We start from the raw sequence: 14203 nt of genomic DNA on the forward strand, positions 1-14203 counted from the left end.
ATTTTTTTATGGTGTTTTACCCTTAGTACTCATCATTGGTTTGTTTTATTCATCTTAGTCCCTAGTTCTATGTTCATAGCTGCTGTCCCCCGGTGGATTCATCCATTTAGTCCCCATTAGAGTTTCATTCCTTTTTAGTCTCCATCTATGTTTTATTCTTTTTAGTTAGTCCCATAGATGTTTTTTAAACCCTTAAGTCCCAAGAGTTGATCCATGCCTTTGAGTCGAATCGATGTTTAGGTCCACCTCTAGTCCCGTCTATTGTTGGTTTTTTATCCTTAGTCCATCTCTGTTGTTTTATTTCCTCTGTGTGTCCCATAGATGTTTATCGATCTTTAGTCCCATAGATTTACTTCCTTTAGTCCCTTTTGATGTTTTATGATTTTAGTCCACAGATGTTTTATTCAGTTTTGTAGTCCTAGATGTTTTATTTCCTTAGGTTTCCCATATATGTGTCATCCCTTTAGTAAGTATCTATGTTTTTTTTGTGGGCGACCAATCTGCTGTTTGTGAGTCCTGTTAGTACTGACCATCTATGGTTTTATATTTTCGTACAAAAGCTATGTTTGATCCTCTTGAGTGTCCATCTATGTTTGATACCTTTTAGTGTTCCTGACAATTCTATGTTTCTAACCATTTCAGTCCCATCTTAGTTATCCCTATAGCTCTGTTTATCCATGTATATGTTTCATACCTTAGTCCCACATGATGTTTTTTCTCTTTAGTCCCATAGTGTTTTATCCCGTTAGTGCTCCTTTTGATGTTTGATTCTTAGTCCCATCTAGTTTTTTCCTTTTCCTCCAATTCTATGTTTTATACTGTTTTTGTCAGTCCAACAGAGGTTTTATCCCTTTAAGTTCACATGAGATGATTTTATTCCTATTAGTTCCTCATCGATGTTTATCCCTTTGAGTCCCACAGATGTTCATCCCCGTTAGTCCCATCTAGTTGTTATCCTTCTAGTTCTGTCGATGTTTTATCCCTCGAGTCCATCTATTGTTTTATCCCTCTTTAGACCCATATATGTTTTTTTCATTTCTCCCCCTTTAGTATCATTGCGTATGATTTTTATCCCTTTAGTCCTATATAGGTTTATATCTCCTCTAGTCCCATCTATGTTTCATCCCTCTAGTCCCATCATGGGTTTATTCCTCTAGTCCCATCTATGTTTCATCCTCTAGGCCCATCTATGTTTTCGATCCCTTTAGTCCCAATGGTCTATGGTTTTATCCCTCGTAGGGTCCATATGTGATGATTTCATCCCTTTAGTCCATACTAATGTCATCCCTTTAGGCCTCTATGTTTGTATCCCCTCTAGTCAATCTATGTTGTATTTCCTCTATCTAGGTCCACATGTATGTCTTATCCCTCTAGTCCATTTATTGTTAGTCCTGAGTCACATCTATGTTTAGCATCCCTAGTCTATCGGAGTTGATCATCCTTTAGTCCCATCTATCGCTTTCCCTTTATCCCTCTAGTTTTAGTCCCGCTCTAGTCCAATATGTTTTATATCCCTCTTAGCCCGATCTATTGTTTTATCACCTAGTCCCATCTATGTTTCATCCCTTAGTGGCCCATTTCGTCTGTTTATCCCTCTAGTTAGTTCCCATCTAGTTTTTCATCCCTTTAGTCCCATCTAGTGTTTATTCTATCCCATCTAGGTTTCATCCCTTTAGTCCCACAATCATATGTTCATAATTCCTCTAGTCCCGTTTTTTCTATTGTTTTTTCCCTTTATCAGGCCCATCTCTATGTTTTTATCCCTTTGTCCCGTTTATGTTTTATCCGTTGTGTCTAGTCTATGTTCCCCTTAGTCTAGTTCATCCTCTTGTGTTTTTTATCCTCTTTTAGTTTATCCATCTAATGTTGATTTCTCTATGTTTTATCCCTTTAAGTCCCATCATCTATTGTTTTATCCCTTCGTACCATCGACCCACCCCCCCCCCCCCCCCCCCAATTTATCCCTCCCTATTTTTTCATGTCTCATCAATGTTTGAATTCCTTAGTCCATCTATGTTCATCCATCCCTTATTACTCCCATCTAGTTTTTATCCCAGTCCCATCATGTTTCATCCCTTATTCCCATCTATTCATTTTATCCCTTTAGTCCCCATGTTTTATCAGGTCCCTCCAGTTTCCATCTATGTTGTCAGGTTTTATCCTTTAGTCCCCATCTATGTTTCATCCTTTAGTCCCACAGATGTTTCATCCCTTTAGTCACCGTCTATGTTTTTATTCCTTTAGTTCCCATCTGATTGTTTTATATCCCTCTAGTCCCATCTATGTTTTATCCTTTAGTCCCATCTAGATGTTGAGCCTTTAGTCCCAATCTATGTTTTATCCCTTTAGTCACCGTCTATGTTGTTTTATTCCTTTAGTCCCATCTAGGTTTATCCATTTAGTCCGTCATCTATGTTTCATCCCTTTAGTCACGTCTATGTTTTATCCTTTTAGTCCCAATTAGATGTTTTATCCCTTCCCGTCTAGTCCCTTTACCGATCCTTCTAGTCTCATCACGTATCTATGTTGTTTTATTCCTCTAGTCCCGTCTATGTGTTTCTTCATTCGTCTATGTTTTAAATCTCCTTTAGTACCATCTATGTTTTATGTTAGTCACACAAAGGATGTTTCATCCCTTTGTAGTCAGTCTATGTTGTTTATCCCTTTAGTCCCTCTATGTTTTATTCCTCTAGTCCCAGAGCAGATGTTTCATCCCTCGTTAGTCACGTCTAGGTTGTTTTACCTTAGTCCATTGATGTTTTATTCTCTAGTCCCGATGTTTTTTATTCCTCTAGTCCGTCTATTTGTTTCATCCCTTTAGTCCAAATGTTTCATCTATGTTTTACCCTTAGTCCCATGATGTTTTTCCTTTAGTCCCTCTGTTTTATCTGTAGTCCATTAGATGTTTTTTTTTAGATGTTTCATCCCTCTAGTCCCATCTATGTTTATCCCTGTCCCATAGATGTTTATCCCTTTAGTTCCATCTATGTTTCATTCCCTTTAGTCCCACAGATGTTTCATCCCTTTAGTCACGTCTATGTTGTTTTATTCCTTTAGTCCCATTGATGTTTATTCCTTTAGTCCCTTGATGTTTTATCCCTTTAGTCCCATCTATGTTTTCATCCCTCTATACCCATCTATGTTTCATCCCTCTAGTCCCATCTATGTTTCATCCCTCTAGTCCCATCTATGTTTCATCCCTCTAGTCCCATCTATGTTTTATCCCTTTAGTCCCATAGATGTTTTATTCCTTTAGTTCCATCTATGTTTCATCCCTTTAGTCCCACAGATGTTTCATCCCTTTAGTCACGTCTATGTTGTTTTATTCCTTTAGTCCCATTGATGTTTTATTCCTCTAGTCCCACTGATGTTTTATCCCTTTAGTCCCATAGATGTTTTATTCCTCTAGTCCCACAGATGTTTCATCCCTTTAGTCACGTCTATGTTGTTTTATTCCTTTAGTCCCATAGATGTTTTATTCCTCTAGTCCCACAGATGTTTCATCCCTTTAGTCACGTCTATGTTGTTTTATTCCTTTAGTCCCATTGATGTTTTATTCCTCTAGTCCCACAGATGTTTCATCCCTTTAGTCACGTCTATGTTGTTTTATTCCTCTAGTCCCACAGATGTTTCATCCCTTTAGTCACGTCTATGTTGTTTTATTCCTTTAGTCCCATCTATGTTTTATTCCTCTAGTCCCACAGATGTTTCATCCCTTTAGTCACGTCTATGTTGTTTTATTCCTTTAGTCCCATCTATGTTTTATTCCTCTAGTCCCACAGATGTTTCATCCCTTTAGTCACGTCTATGTTGTTTTATTCCTTTAGTCCCATTGATGTTTTATTCCTCTAGTCCCACAGATGTTTTATTCCTCTAGTCCCATCTATGTTTCATCCCTCTAGTCCCATCTATGTTTTAACCCTTTAGTCCCATAGATGTTTCATTCCTTTAGTCCCATCTATGTTTTATTCTTTTAGTCCCATAGATGTTTTAACCCTTTAGTCCCATAGATGTTTCATCCCTCTAGTCCCATCTATGTTTTATCCCTCTAGTTCCCGTCTATGTTGTTTTTATTCCTTTAGTCCCATCTATGTTGTTTTAATTCCTCTGGTCCCATAAGATGTTTTATTCCTTTAGTCCCATAGATGTTTCATTCCTTTAGTCCCTTTGATGTTTTATTCTTTTAGTCCCACAGATGTTTTATTCCTTTAGTCCCATAGATGTTTTCTATCCCTTAGTCCCACAGATGTTTCATCCCTTTAGTCACGTCTATGTTGTTTTATTCCTTTAGTCCCTTTGATGTTTTATCCCTTTAGTCCCATCTATGTTTCATCCCTCTAGTCCCATCTATGTGTTCATCCCTCTAGCCCCATCTATGTTTTATTCTTTTAGTTCCCATCTATGTTATTATCCCTTTAGTCCATCTATGTTTCATCCCTTTAGTCCCATCTATGTTTTATCCTTTAGTCCCATCTATGTTTTATTCCCTTGTAGTCCCATCTATGTTTTATCCCGTTTAGTCCCATCTATGTTTTATCCCTCTAGTCCCATCTATGTTTTATCCCTTTTAGTCCCATCTATGTTTTATCCCTTAGTCCCATCTATGTTTCATTTCCTTTAGTCCATCTAGTTTTATCCCTCCAGTTTATGTCCCATGCTATGTTTATTCCTCTTAGTCCCATCTATGTCTTTTTCAATCCCTTTAGTGTCTATGTTTTTCATCCCTCTAGTCCCATCTATTTTTGTTTCCATCCCCTTGTCCCGTCTATGTGCCCCTTAGTAGATGTTTTATTCCTAGTCCCATAGATGTTTTAATCCCTTTAGTCTTCAATCTAGTTTGTTGTGTCCATCCCTCTAGTCCAATCTATGTTTCATCCCCTATAGTGACCATAGATGTTTTATCTCTAGTCCCATAGAGGTTTTAATCCTTAGTCCCATATATGTTTCATCCCTCTAGTCCCATCTATGTTTCATCCCCTTAGTGCCATAGATGTTTTATTCCTCTATGTTTCATCCCTCTAGTCCCATCTATGTTTCATCCCCTTAGTGCCATAGATGTTTTATTCCTCTAGTCCCATCTATGTTTCATTCCCCTTAGTGCCATAGATGTTTTTATTCCTCTAGTCCCATAGATGTTTTAATCCTTTAGTCCCATCTATGTTTCATCCCTCTAGTCCCATCTATGTTTCATCCCCTTAGTGCCATAGATGTTTATTCCTCTAGTCCCATCTATGTTTCATCCTCTAGTCCCATCTATGTTTCATCCCTCTAGTCCCATCTATGTTTCATCCCCTTAGTGCCATAGATGTTTTATTCCTCTAGTCCCATCTATGTTTCATCCCCTTAGTGCCATAGATGTTTTATTCCTCTAGTCCCATAGATGTTTTTAATTCTTTTGTCCCATCTATGTTTCATCCCTCTAGTCCCATCTATGTTTCATCCCCTTAGTGCCATAGATGTTTTATTCCTCTAGTCCCATAGATGTTTTAATCCTTTAGTCCCATCTATGTTTCATCCCTCTAGTCCCATCTATGTTTCATCCCCTTAGTCCTATAGATGTTTAAAAAAAATTCGAGCATAGCTTCAAACGGAGTGAAAAAAATCGTGCATCAGAAAACTGCCAGAAAAAATTCAAATTATGTCCAAATTCCTGCACAGCCATGAGGCGTAAAGAAAAGTTCCTGCACAAAATAAATTGCCCAACCCCCCCCCCCCCCCCCCCCCCCACTGTTATGAGACATGAGGCAATATTGTTGGGTTCTATCTTGGGTTTATTCCTTGTAATTCTTAACAACAGAACTCTCGCATCTATTCGCACGTGTTCTTTTGTATGCCTCTAATGCGCATGCTCAACGCTCCTGAATATGCATATCATTACACCCCCCAATCTAATTGTCCGTCACTTTAAAAAAAATAGAAATAAAGTGGGAAACGTTTTCAAGAAAATTGAAACACTAAAAAAAATTACGGAAAAAGAAAGTGTTTTGGGTAGTTTGCGCTTTGCCTACACAGAATGAATAGTAATATTTGAAACTTACTGGGAAGCTTGTAATGTTGGCTACGGCTTGTGATTATTGATCAAAAGTGTGCAAAATTCAATCTCTTCACTCTAATATATTATGTTTATGGTTTCAGAGTACCAGACGAAAGCAGTGATTCTCAATTCGGGTATTTTAAGACGGTCATAAAGACGCCATTGTCCTCTGAAACACTTCCGTTTTGATCTTTTCCTGATCTTTTAGTAACAAACTGGAAAGAATACCTCGAACTGCAATTCGATAAAACTCGATCGATTGTAGACTATAAGGTAAGGTAACAAGACATCATCTCTGTCTTAAATTTATTCATGTTCATTTATTTTGGAACATTTGGGCTTTTTACGGAGTATTCGAAATTTTATTTCGTCGCGTTTGCAGTCCCGAGGCCGATTTTCTTAAAAACGATCAATCTATTTCCTAGCCTTTTAAGCACACGTTCTTAATATCTGTCATATAACTTTCCGTAACAGACACACTTATTATATTATGACATTATGATTTATTATGATCCTTTAATTGTTATTGCTTATTCCTTTGAATTTTTCAGTTATAGCCATCGCTATTCATTGAGGTTTAGAGATGGCGAGCCAAGCAGAACTGCAGTCCATGAATTTTCAAGAGTTATTGGCTGAAATTGGAAGCAGAATCCGACAAAACGAAGTTGAATTCTTCAAAAATAAACTAAAATTAACAAAAAAGCTTCCTCCTTCATTGTTGGATGCTATTGACAGCCATGAAAGCAATTCAGGCCTGGAGTTTCTTAAAAAGCTACAAGAAGAAGGATATCTCGCTGAAGATAATTTAAAACTTTTAGAAGAGCTACTTCTGTCTATCGAAAGACAAGATTTACTCCGGAAATTATCCGAGTTTGAAAAGAAAGTAAAGACCTCCTCTGACGTAGAAGGTGCGGTTACCCGGAAAACAGATGGTAGGTGTAGTAAACAATTACTTGATATAGAAAAATCGTAATCAATGGGTTTCTCCTGTCATACATTCTTCCATCACGTTGGTGTTTGTGTCAAGACCCTGTTACATAAAGATTTGTTTCTTGCAACTTGCAATACAATGCTGACAAAAGCAGAGCATTGTAAATTGCAAGTGTTAATGAGATGTTACACTCGCGCAATTCTCTTCGCAACTTGCAAAATAATGTTTTCTTGGCCTTTGATAAAACCGGATATGTCAGAGATAATGGACGAGCTGTGTTCTCATTGATCATTTGCAACACTGATTGCATTGCAGATTGTGGGATAGATGTTACACACTGCAAATTAATTCGTAACATTGCGAAAAGTACTGAAGCTCGTTTAAACCTTTCTAAACGGGGTCGCTACACGTGTAATCTCTTCTGCAAATTGCAATTCAACGACGTTGCATTGTAAGCTACAAGAAAAAAATATTGCATAGTACTCGTGTATTAAACAGTTCCAGTTCCAATTGAGTAGCTCAATGTATGAATGAAACAAAAAACATGAATGACTAAATAAACCGTTTTTGAATAAGTCAAATACCACGTGTTCTAGCTTCGATCACAGACTTATTTATACAGGGTTAGCCTTATTTCTGTGTCCAAATATTCACAAATATCAACTATCAAATAAAAAAAGTTTATCTAAGTAATCAATTGAATAATCAAATTCGAATGTGCAAACATAATAATAATAATACTAATAATAATAATAATAGTTTATTATTTGTATTGCGCAATTTAACATGTTACTATGATCAACTGCGCATTACATATAGATACACTAAAATACTAGGCATAAAATCTCTAACAAACTACAAAAAGAGTATATAAAAGATTTAATAACTAAGGTCCAGTTTAGACGTCGAATCCCGCACGCGCCGAATCCAATGCAGACAAACCAAACATTAGTTTGTCCATCTGCACTAGACCCGGCACGCGCGAAATTCCACGTCCAAACCGGGCCCAACACGTTAAAACAAATGGGAAACTAATTTGTAAATATTAAGTAAAAGGAAATCTAATTAAAAGCTAGTCTAAAAAGGTGGGTCTTTAACAACGTCTTGAATCTATTAAAATGTCTCTCGTTACGTATCTCTTGAGGTAAATTGTTCCATAACTTCGGAGCAGCCGCCGAAAAAGCACGGTCTCCTAGTGTCTTTTTGGTCAAAAAGCTTGGCGGCTGCAAAAGCAAACCTTTAGAAGATCTAAGATTATAAGAATTGTTATCCTTAATGCTAACCAGTTCACATATATATCTTGGGGCAAGCCCATAAATTGCTTTAAAAGTAAATAAGATAACTTTAAAATCTATCCTAAATTTAACCGGTAACCAATGCAAAAAGTTTAAAACTGGTGTAATATGAGAGTATCTAGGTATACTATATATGAGCCTAGCTGCTGAATTTTGGACTCTTTATAATTTCGCAATGTTTATTGCTGGAAGTCCATGTAGAATACCGTTACAATAATCTATGCGCCCTATAATTAATGCATGAACAAGTGTTTGTGTCACTTCATTACTCAAATATTTCCTTATGCGCCTAACATTTGTAAGATGAAAGTAAGCTGCTTTACAAGTTTCATTTATATGCTCCTGAAGACTTAAGTTGCGGTCAAACCAAGTTCCAAGATTCACCTTCAACATTTAATTAAAATTTCATATATTGTTATTATTATTATTTTATTTTTTTTATTATTATTATTATTATTATTATAACTATTATCTTCGTTTATTTAAACTTTCAGTATACGTAATGCTTTAAAAGCGGAAGTTTTGTAGTTCTAGGCTATAGTTAGTGTGTTACTAACAAATGTCGATTCAAATTTGTAGAATGCCTTTACTATTTGCAGTTTTGCGATATCACCCATTTTAGGCCACCATCGATACTAATAATAATTATAATAATTTAATACTTATAGGGTGCGTTTTCCATGTAGAAATGATCAAATGCGCTATAACAAAAGAATGACAATTAAAAATACTAAAAATGTACCTACACTTTCATATTGTTTCTTATAACCCGCTAGAAAATCTAGGACAATATTTACTAATTGGATTACTTTATTATCAGGATAAAGGCTCTTTAGACCTGATCTTAATTCGCTATATTTCTGTTATTTTAATAGTGTTCGTTCTTCAATAATGCCTATATTACAAACAGTTCCTTCAATGATCAACCAGTTCTTCTTCTCTTTGTCCTTTATCAAATTATTATTATTATTATTATTATTATTATTATTATTATTATTATTATGGGGAACTTTATTGATAAAATCTCACTAAATGTATCAACATCATTGCGGGCTTAGCCTAGGCAATGTGGACTAAGTATACTATATAGTATTTACATTATTATAAAAGTAATAAATAAAAGAATAAAATAAATCTATTATTATTATTATTATTATTATTATTATTATTATTATTATTATTATTATGGGGAACTTTATTGATAAAATCTCACTAAATGTATCAACATCATTGCGGGCTTAGCCTAGGCAATGTGGACTAAGTATACTATATAGTATTTACATTATTATAAAAGCAATAAATAAAAGAATAAAATAAATCTATTCTTATTCTTATTATTATTATTCTTATTATTATTATTCTTATTATTATTATTATTATTATTATGAGGAACTTTATTGATAAAATCTCACTAAATATATCAACATCATTGCGGGCTTAGCCTAGGCAATGTGGACTAAGTATACTATATAGTATTTACATTATCATAAAAGTAATAAATAAAAGAATAAAATAAATATATTATTATTATTATTGTTATTATTATTATTATTATTATTATTACTATTATTATTATTATTATGGGGAACTTTATTGATAAAATCTCCCTAAATGTATCAACATCATTGCGGGCTTAGCCTAGGCAATGTGGACTAAGTATACTATATAGTATTTACATTATTATAAAAGTAATAAATAAAAGAATATAATAAATATATCATTATTATTATTGTTATTATTATTATTATTATTATTATTGTTGTTGTTATTATTATTATTATTATTATTATTATTATTACTATTATTATTATTATTATTATGGGGAACTTTATTGTTAAAATCTCACTAAATATATCAACATCATTGCGGGCTTAGCCTAGGCAATGTGGACTAAGTATACTATATAGTATTTACATTATTATAAAAGTAATAAATAAAAGAATAAAATAAATATATTATAATTATTATTGTTATTATTATTATTACTTATTGTGCAGGCTACACCGCTGCAGCGGAAGCAGCCATTCATGCCATGAGTGACATCTTTTTCGAAGAAGAAACGGATGGGGTTCTACTGGTAGATGCAAACAACGCTTTCAACATGATGAATAGAAATGTTGCTATGCATAACATTCAGATCACGTGCCAAGAAATATCATTGTACATAATAAACACCTATAGAAGCCCCTCAAGACTCTTCATAACTGGAGGTGGTGAGATCCTATCGCAAGAAGGTACAACACAAGGGGACCCTTTGGCCATGCCTTGGTATGCAATCAACACCTCTCTGATGATAAGCAATTTAAGATCAAGCTTCCCGACAGTCAAACAAGTCTGGTTTGCAGATGATTCTACAGGAGCAGGAAATCTCGATACACTCTCTGCTTGGTACAAACACCTTAGTAAGGAAGGAATAAAATATGGATACCACGTGAATGGATCAAAGAGCTGGCTAATTCTAAAGAACCACGAATTATCCTCAGCAGCTGAACGAGCTTTCGGGGACGGAGTGAACATTTCCACAGAAGGTAAACGTCATCTAGGAGCTGTGATTGGATCTCTAAGTTACAAGGAGCAATTTTGCACTGAAAAGGTTGCAAAATGGAAGGAAGAACTTGAGGCTCTCTCTGAAATCGCCAAAAGCCAACCACAGGCAGCCTTTGTTGCCTTTACGAAAGGCTTCAAATCAAAGTTCACTTTCTGCATGCGTACAATTGAATCCTTTGAAGACTTTGTGAATCCTATTCAAGAGGTACTTCATGAGGTTTTCCTACCTACCCTTTTTGGTCAAGAGGAGCCCCTAACTGATTCACTGCACGAAGTTGTCACGTTAACTCCAAATCAGGGTGGTTTGGGCATTCCTTGCTTAAAAGAAGATTCGCCTCAACAATTCGCAGCATCGAAGTTAATAACATCTAGACACACCGAGTCTATAAAAGATCAAAATTTAACACCTTTGGAGGACTCAGAGGATCTCAAGAGTCAATATCGCAGTTTGAAAGCAATTATGACAAAGTCGAAAATCGAGCGTATCGACGGTATGATGAATCCAGAAATGGCAACTTACATCGATCAAGCAAGAGATAAAGGTGCAAGTTCCTGGTTAAACACTATTCCTTATGACAACCAAGGCCTAACCCTCAACAAGCAAGAATTTAGAGATGCCTTGCGCTTACGATATAACATGCCCCTAAGTGATCTACCTTTGACTTGTCCATGTGGCTCGTCTTTCGACGTCAATCACGCGTTATCCTGCAAGAAAGGAGGCTTCATTGCCCAAAGACATGACAATGTTCGCGACTTTTTAACCACTCTCTTGAGCAAAGTCTGCCATAACGTCCAAGCCGAGCCTCGGCTGATTCCACTGAATGGAGAACGGTTTAACCTAAAATCCACGACTACAAGCGAAGATGCACGCCTGGATATCAAAGCGGGGGCATTCTGGCAACGAGGAGTGACAGCATTTTTTGACGTACGAGTGTCGCATGTCAACTCCAAGTGCAACCAGAAGAAAACCACCTCATCAATATTCAACGAACAAGAGCAAGAAAAGAAAAGAAAATATCAACAGAGAGTTCTGGAAGTGGAAATGGGTTCATTTACACCGCTTATCTTTGGGACCAATGGTGGTATGGGCAAGGAAAGCCAAATTTTCCTAAAAACTCTAGCGGATAAACTGGCGAACAAAACTGGACAAAGCTATTCTGACACAATAACATATATTAGAACAAAGTTGTCGTTTGAGATTTTGAAAGCTGTAATTACATGCATTAGAGGCTCCCGCACTCCTTTTTATAAGAACAACGAAAGTGACTTTCTATTGGACTTTAGCATTAATACTAACCTTGCCGATATTAGATAATTTTAGACTTTTTTATAATGCTTGTTTTTCATTTTGTTTTTTTCTAGTTTTTTGTAAATAGTAACTTTTTCTCTTTAAATTTTCACAAAGTACATAATGTAAATATTCTTTTATTATTATTATTATTTTTTTAATGATTTACAAACTTATTATTATTATTACATTATTGTTATTAAAATTTATGTTATTATTATTATTACTATAATTATTATTATTATGGGGAACTTTATTGATAAAATCTCCCTAAATGTATCAACATCATTGCGTGCTTAGCCTAGGCAATGTGGACTAAGTATACTATATAGTATTTACATTATTATAAAAGTAAGAAATAAAAGAATAAAATAAATCTATTATTATTATTATTGTTATTATTATTATTATTATTATTATTATTACTATTATTATTATTATTATTATTGTTATTATTATTATTATTATTATTATTATTACTATTACTACTATTATTATTATTGGGAACTTTATTGATAAAATCTCACTAAATATATCAACATCATTGCGGGCTTAGCCTAGGCAATGTGGACTAAGTATACTATATAGTATTTACATTATTATAAAAGTAATAAATAAAAGAATAAAATAAATCTATTATTATTATTATTGTTATTATTATTATTATTATTATTATTATTACTATTATTATTATTATTATGGGGAACTTTATTGATAAAATCTCACTAAATGTATCAACATCATTGCGGGCTTAGCCTAGGCAATGTGGACTAAGTATACTATATAGTATTTACATTATGATAAAAGTAATGATGAAAAGGTAAATTATAAAAGTAACAAATAAAAAAATAAAATAAAAAAGAATTTTCAATAATCTATAAAATGGGTATGATACAAAATAGAAAAAAAATTAAAGATAAAATATACTAAAAGTTATCAATTGAGTATATAGTACATGAAGCTAAGATCAACTTTGAGTTCTTCAAAACTAAAATGAGTCTCTCTTAGAACTACAAACACATGAAACGTTTAACAATTTCACAATTCTGTGAAATAATTCATTTCTGAGAGCGTTCTATGGTTAGACTAGCTACTTGCTGTCCAAATAACACGTTCCGTTCTTTACTTAGAATTTTGTAGTGAGCGCCTAAGAAGTCAAAAACTACAGTTACTTGTCTAACTTTATATCCTGGATATAAGTTCGTTATTCCTAGTTTCAGGTCCACGTACTTATTTTACTTGTATTGGGTCTTTTCTGTGATTGTTCCTGGAGTGCATACGGTTCCTTCTACCAAAATAATAATAATAATAATAATTATTATTATTATTATTAATTATTATTATTAATATTATTATCATTATTATTATGCAGTTTATTAAACATCTGGATGCAAGACAAAGACACTCATAGGACGCGTAAACGTAACCTATGGGTGTTCAAACTATTTACAATTAGATATGCTCAACAATAAAATATTTACAAGTCTTACAATTATTTACGATATACATCAGACTATTTAGTAAATGCAGAACACAAGAAATACTCTAAAAATAATATAAATCTAAAATTGTAAAAGAAATAGGTTATATCATTCGTAAAATTTATAACTTTTATAAGAATTCAGTTCATATAATAGTTCATTTTCTATATGTCCAATATACCCAATATACATCTCCTATACGTTCTTAAATATCATGTTGTATACAAATGTTTATGTTATGATCTTAAATGTCCTTGCTATATTTAAAGTTCCTGATAAGACTGCTTTCTGCATATTCCGTAGCACATCTTTGGTCTTTTTTCCTAATAACTTTCACAGATCTTCCTCCATGCTCCTTGACCATCCTCACTATCATCATCATCATCATCATCATCATCATCATCATCATCATCATCATCATTATTTTTTATTTTATTTTTGTGCGCCGTATCTTCATGTGAATAAATGTTTTTAACATAATAGCCCACCTCCGAGATATACTTCGATTGTCACACACAAAGGTATCAGTACGAGGCTACGTGCGAAATTAAATTTATTCTTTTCTCCTTTCACCAATCAATGAGTATTATGCAGAAGCCTTGCATTGAAACCTACGATGGCCGAGGA

At 34.2% G+C, this 14203-nt stretch overlaps 1 protein-coding gene across 1 annotated transcript; it reads left to right on the plus strand.

Annotated features, from left to right (window-relative positions):
* The first annotated feature begins 10307 nt into the window (after positions 1–10307).
* LOC148905459 (uncharacterized) lies at positions 10308–12216 on the plus strand. Its single transcript, XM_089040526.1, has one exon. It carries the CDS (start codon positions 10362–10364, stop codon positions 12120–12122), a length of 1761 nt encoding a protein of 586 aa, XP_088896652.1. The 5' UTR covers positions 10308–10361; the 3' UTR covers positions 12123–12216.
* The last annotated feature ends 1987 nt before the right edge of the window (positions 12217–14203 follow it).

The sequence above is a fragment of the Actinia tenebrosa genome, unplaced genomic scaffold (genome assembly GCF_029948245.1).
Source record: "Actinia tenebrosa isolate PJP-AT-01 unplaced genomic scaffold, QUT_ActTen_1.0 PGA_scaffold7__59_contigs__length_16204524, whole genome shotgun sequence".
Lineage (NCBI taxonomy): Eukaryota > Metazoa > Cnidaria > Anthozoa > Actiniaria > Actiniidae > Actinia > Actinia tenebrosa.